Source organism: Brachypodium distachyon, chromosome 2 (assembly GCF_000005505.3).
Source record: "Brachypodium distachyon strain Bd21 chromosome 2, Brachypodium_distachyon_v3.0, whole genome shotgun sequence".
Taxonomy (NCBI): Eukaryota; Viridiplantae; Streptophyta; class Magnoliopsida; order Poales; family Poaceae; genus Brachypodium; species Brachypodium distachyon.
In genome coordinates, this window is record NC_016132.3 from 41,447,719 (window position 1) to 41,453,718 (window position 6,000).

The 6,000-nt window shown below is 48.2% G+C and overlaps 2 protein-coding genes across 3 annotated transcripts; both read left to right on the forward strand.

Moving 5' to 3' along the window:
• Positions 1 to 1,030: 1,030 nt before the first annotated feature.
• On the forward strand, positions 1,031 to 1,896 carry LOC100838787. Its single transcript, XM_003569180.4, has one exon. The coding sequence runs from the start codon at positions 1,241 to 1,243 to the stop codon at positions 1,604 to 1,606; it is 366 nt and encodes a 121-aa protein (XP_003569228.1). The 5' UTR covers positions 1,031 to 1,240; the 3' UTR covers positions 1,607 to 1,896.
• Positions 1,897 to 2,144: 248 nt separating this feature from the next.
• LOC112271172 lies at positions 2,145 to 5,249 on the forward strand. Of its 2 annotated transcripts, XM_024460251.1 has the most exons (3): positions 2,145 to 3,772; positions 3,850 to 4,265; positions 4,437 to 5,249. In XM_024460251.1, the coding sequence occupies exons 1-3, from the start codon at positions 3,412 to 3,414 to the stop codon at positions 5,046 to 5,048; spliced, it is 1,389 nt and encodes a 462-aa protein (XP_024316019.1). In that variant the 5' UTR covers positions 2,145 to 3,411; the 3' UTR covers positions 5,049 to 5,249. The 2 variants fall into 2 exon arrangements, with proteins under 2 accessions (XP_024316019.1, XP_024316018.1); XM_024460250.1 differs by having other exon boundaries at positions 3,850 to 5,249.
• Positions 5,250 to 6,000: the final 751 nt, after the last annotated feature.

Sequence of the window (6,000 nt, forward strand, 5' to 3'; positions counted from 1 at the left end):
GAATAGTAATCTTTCCGATCCATAACAAGTGTGTAAGGTTTAATATAACTTTATACTGAATCTTAGTAGACACTACTATGTACTACTAATTCGCAACAGTTTGCTTCACTAGATTTTCGTTGCTTAAACGGATGGCCGCTGCTCCGTGGTTCTGCCATGCCAACAATTTCGGAGGTCGTTGACACAGCACACAGGGCACAAATGCTTGTAAGCAAACTAATTCATAGACACGAATAAGAACGAGCGAACGTAAGCCTTTGAATCACATCTGCACTAAGAATAGCAATAGCCAAACCAGTGACCAATCATCTCTTCCTGAGTTGTTGCGAGTCTTGACAGAGCAAAATAATCTCTCCTCACCTACGACTACGAGTTGTAGAGAAAAAAGAAAATACCTGGTCGGCAGTACACATAGCCACATAGGTCAGCAGCAGCTCCCCTGATTGAAAAGAAGAACAAAGGCATGTTGCTTTCTCGGCAAGTCGGCAAATTTTTTTTGGAAAAATTGGCCACAAGAGATCGTTATTTTATGACCTTTGCTGAAACACAACGTTGGATTATGTTTTTGCTCAATATCATTACAATTTCGTGGTCATTTGCCACAACACACCGTCTGACCCAGAATAGAAAGTTTGACTTTTTTTTTCTTTCGGATGACGTTTTGTGCTTCGAAGGATGACGGTTTTGAACATTTTTTTTTCCCAAATTGAAATATTGAACAAAAAGAAGTATGTATGTGCCAACTTTGAACATTATTTGATTTAAAAAAGATGTTTCAGAAGAAAAGAAAGAAGCGAGTTAGGAAAAATCAGGAGGTAAAATGGTAATTTGTTGTGAAAAAAATCAAACTTTCCGTTTTAAACCAAGCGATGTATTGAAGCAAATGATCACGGAATTATAATGGTACTGCGCAAAGACACAATACGACGATGTGTTTCAGCCGTAAAATAATGACGTCATGCGGCCAATTTACCTTTTTTTTTCATGCGATTGCAATTGGGGATTATTCTCATCTTCCATCGATCCATATTCCGCCAAGACAGTTGACAAAACTTCGCGGTTCCACACTAGTATAATCTCCCGTGGCACAAATCCTCCCAACAAACAAAACCCTCCTTCTCTTTCTCAACTTCCTCTGTTTCTTTCTTCGATCCTCCTGCCTACTCTTCCCCTTCCTCGCCTCAAGGAAACCACCCGCAAAGGTTAGAGGAAGACCAATTCCAGCCGCTGCTTTTCCGCCATGGACGGCGGCTACCGCTCCAAGTCGTACGCCGGCGGGCGCATGCAGATCGAGCCTTACACGGGCGGCGCGCGGCCGGACTTTTCGCGGTCCATGTCCTACGGCAGCGGCGGCGGCGGGCCGTCGTACCAGTACCAGTACGAGTACGGCGCGGGGACGGTGGCGACGGTGCCGGAGGAGGAGGTGAAGAGGAGCGCGTCGTCGAAGCGGCGGTGGCTGTCGCTGGGCGACCCGGACATGGAGCGGAAGCGGCGGGTGGCGGCGTACAAGGCCTACGCCGTGGAGGGCAAGGTCAAGGGCTCCTTCCGCAAGAGCTTCAGGTGGGTCAAGGATCGCTACCTGCACCTCGTCTACGGCTGGTCCTAGATTAGCTTCTAGCCAGCCGCGGCCAAGAAAGAAACATAACAGAGCAGATCGATCGATCGACCTGCAAGATACAACTTTCCTTTCTGTTCATATTTCCTTTTGATGCTTTGGAGTTTTGATGATCATGGTCAGTGAAGATCAATCTCCATATGTGCTTCTCAATTTCTCCTCCTTAATTTTTGATGTTTTTTTTTCTTCGGTTCTTGTTCTTGGCGATGTCAATCAAGTGTGCTGTAAGTTGTATCTATTGGAGATTTTCAAGGAATCAATCATGGCTGTTGATGTGTACAGTTGGTTCTAGATGACCTTGTTTTAGCCAGGATTTTGATGGTTTATTTAGTCAATTATTGGATTGTATGAATAGGTCAATTAGCTGGAACGGCGAACGGAAATTTGTCCTCTTTTGATGGATCAATCAGTTGGCTGCTTGGCTGAGCCTGTGTCATGCTGCTAGCAGCCTTCTTTTGACGACTTCTTTGGCGGAAGGATCGGTCGTAATCGATCTTACGTGGTAAAATGGCTTTGGATGACAAATTGGCTGAAAATTGATCACAAGTCTTCCACATGTAACAGTTATACACTGCCGTCGGTAGATCGACCGTGAAAACAATACCGCTGTGCGCCCATCAATTCTAACTGATGTGTACAGTACAATTATCATGCCGATGAGCGGTAGAAACAAAAAGGATCTGCCAAAATTTTTGCGTCGTCATAGACAGCCACGTGTACACGAGTGACCATCAATCGAAGAGCTAACATCTTTTTCTCTTGTTGCCCGACTGGTTTCTTTGTTAATCAATGATGAAGATGTTTATATAGGAAATTAAGAGCCTACAAATGAAATCTAGAGAATCTCCCGTAATCGATCTTACCTGACGTATCTATGATTGTGTGTTAATCTTTCCTCTCTTTTTTGCGTCTTCCTGAATTTACTGTCACTGATCCATCCATTAATTGTTTTGCTGTAACTAATTTCATGTCTTCAATGGATTCCCCTGTTCTCACTGCATGCAATGCAATTGATCGACCAAATGTGATTTGTCCGAAAGAGTCGGTTAATAAAGCATGGAGTAGGGGCGATCGACTGATCGTTGATCGTGCTCAGACGTATGAGGCAAATATATGTTTTACTACTCCTGAATCTCTGTGTGCTGTGTGCAAGGTCTCGAAAAAGTGTCACGTTTGAATATGCATGGTATCCATTTTGTACTTTCATGATCAGATATTCCATAAATTTCAGTCAGTTCGATCGCTGTGCATGGACCCAAGTTACTTGAGCAACACGTGAATGGAAAACAAGAATAAAACCATTGTCGAATCTCTTCAAACTTGTGTTGGATTTCAGACAACCCAAATTCAAGTTAAAATTTCGATCATGCGCCAAAATTGGGAAAACCAAACTTGTACTCTCTCTCGTGCGCAATCAAAGACCCTGCTAGCTCTTTCTTGAACCATAGGACGATCGTAGAGAGGAATTAAGAGACTCAAGTTGTCTTTCAAATAGATTCCCCTGTTTTGTCCATTCAGAAATCGACAGAGAGCAAGGTAGGCTGTTTCCATGCGTTGATCTACACTGCATTTGCCGACACCAGGACATCGTGTCCTAGCTCATCTACGACACCAAGACGGCGGCGATGGTGGTCTCGCCTCGGCTCCCGGAAGGCCTCGGCTACGGCTACCAGGCGGCCATCGCCGTCGGGGAGAAGAAGCTCTACGTGCTCGAGTCCGAGTGGAGCTCGCCACACGCCAGTACGGCGGCTTGCACCGTTTGAGCGCCGAAGATCACAATCCTGGCCCCAGCAAAGATGACGCCGAGGAGGAGGAGGAGGAGCTGGTGTGGGGACTGGGAGATGGACGCGTGGGTCGGCCTCCATGATGCCGGCCACAGAGGCCACACGGACGGGCACCCCTGCGCCGGCAACCTCCTGCACTGCTGCGCCACAGCTGGAGTGTCAGGTCTCCAGCTGACCGCTTTCCATGTGTCTGCTCGCCGGCTGACAGCTGGAGGACAAGTGTCTGCTCTCCGGCTGACCGTTTTCCATGTCGGGCGCGGCGAGAACGGCGGAGAGTTCAATTCTCAGCTGGATGGCGGCGAGTGCCCACGAGCTGTTCGTGGAATTGCTCGTCACCAAATTGTATGCATGGATGTTGCCAGCATTGACATAGGTCTTGATTAGAACACCAAAAAGTACTATGCAACATTTGATCGACTGCTGGCAAGTAACTTTCCTGTGACAATGCAGAGTTTCGTGTGAGCGTGGCGAGGACGTCGAGCGCGTGGCCACGACCCTCAGACCGGCTAGCTCCTGCAGAGTGTGTATGTTCCTGCGCACGTGCAGCGCACCGCCGCGCACGCCGCGTCCCTCCAGAGCAAGCCCCACGCCCCAGCGCCCCCCCCACCCACACACACACACGCACCTTCGCTTCAGCCACGCGCGACTACCCCCGTGCCTCCGCCGCCCCAAGCCGCGAGGAAGCCCTACCGTGCCCCCCGCGCACCTGCTCCTGCGCGTCCGTCTCCCCCGCTCGGAGGAGTTGGCGGCGGTGCCCCTCGACCTCCTGGCGGCACAAAATCGTGGCGAGGGACGGATTATTTGGGCGGCAGACGACGACACCATGGGAATGGACGAGGCGGCCTCGGTCCTCGATTCGGTCGGGGGTGAGGCTGGCGCGGAACAGTAAAAATATTCTCTGCACTTCACACTTTGAGTCATATCCAAAGCAGATTGTTCTCCTAACAAGTGATGAATTGCCACTAGAAATCCTCCAGAAATTCATGGCTTCAGGCAGGCAAGCAAGTAGCTATCTCACGTTTGGAATTGTCGAGCAGGCAGGGGCGCGCCGGGTCATAGAGGAAGTAGTCGAGCATCTTGAGGTTGCTGCTGAGGAAGCGGCGGCCGAGGACGACGGCGAGGAGGACGAGCCCGTCGGAGGCGGCGAAGACCCTGGGCTCGGTGGCGAAGCGTGTGGGGGTTCAGGGTGGGGCAGTGGACGCGGATGTGGGAGAGGAGCGGCGGCGCGGCGAAGCGCAGGGTGGCCGCTGCCACGACGAAGAAGAACCAACTACACCATTGCCATCCTCGTGGGCGCACAGAACACGTTTGGCTTCAATCTCCACCGGTCCAGGTCCGAGACCATGGCCTGGACCAGAACCACGCTGCAGCTTGGTGCCATAGACCCTCCCCCGGGCTACACCTACTTCTCGCATCACTCGGACAAGGCGATCGCCCTCGGCGGCGGGTTCGTGGGCTGGGCAACCTCCGGCGCGGCGCCACCCAGAGATGAGGAGAGAAAGGAGATCGAACTGGGTTCGGCCTTTTGTTTTTCGGTTTTGCTATTTCTCTTTGTTTTTGGCATGCATCGGGTGAGAACGCGGACGGAAGCGATACTGCTTCCACTGACGATCGAACAAGGAAGCGTTACTCCTTTTATTATTAGGTAGAGATAAAACAAAAGTTATTTACAAGGCAGATAACATAGTATATCATGTCAAAACTAGAACTATCTGAAACTGTCAAGCCAGTTTTACATTGGCTATAGTTCTTTCTTTTGGTTCTGTGGAAAACTAGATTCAGTTCTCCCTTGAAAATCTGTCTGCATCTATATATAAAGTGATGGTCTAATGCTATTGAAAATAAACTCATTGCGAGTCTTCCAAATGCTCCAACACACCAGTGATGTGATCTCCATATGGAATGGGGCACCAAGTCGATTCTTGAGATCCATAATGTTCTGGTGCACATTATTACGTGGATCAAAACCTGGACAGATATATCTCCAGCATGCCAAAAAGAAGCGACAGTGAAAAAAAGATGATCTCTTGTCTCCAGTGGAAGTCCCTAACAGAGGACACATGTGTATGCAGGCAAGTGAAAATGTGTGATGTGGAATTCTTAGCCTACTCCTTTGCATATGATGCAAATTAAGGATTTGTAGTTCGCAATAATTAACCGCAAAAACCACACATGATAGCTGTAGACTCTAGTGATAGTTGGACTTTGTAGACATGCAAGATCATATTTCATGAAATATGCTGAAAATAATTTGCAAGATAGAAAGCAAAGCATGAAATATGTCAAGTATCTCGGTTCTGTTTCCTACCAGCATCAGAACACACACTTAACCTGATTTAAGTGAGGATTAACGAGATCCAAAGTTGTCATGCTAAATAACCAAACTCTGTCTAAAATAACGCGAGCCAACGATCCCATGAGAGTGCATTCCAGGTACATAATACAAAAGAGAACAACAATTTCCATAGAAATTAAGATTACTCAATGAAATTAAGATGCCCCGATGAAATCAAAAGCTCTAGGGGGCCTCCTAAGAAAATCAGATTCCTTCCAAGTTACGTAACCTCCTGTTTTCCAATCCAAGAGCAGGATGCCTCACAA

Excerpts from the sequence above, each read along its gene's own strand:
- LOC112271172 (XM_024460250.1), top strand. The coding sequence starts at position 3,412 with ATGACGCCGAGGAGGAGGAGGAGGAGCTGGTGTGGGGACTGGGAGATG. Across the intron at positions 3,773-3,849 it reads TGTTGCCAGCATTGACATAG|AGTTTCGTGTGAGCGTGGCG; the intron begins GTCTTGATTAGA and ends GTGACAATGCAG.
- LOC100838787 (XM_003569180.4), top strand. The coding sequence starts at position 1,241 with ATGGACGGCGGCTACCGCTCCAAGTCGTACGCCGGCGGGCGCATGCAG.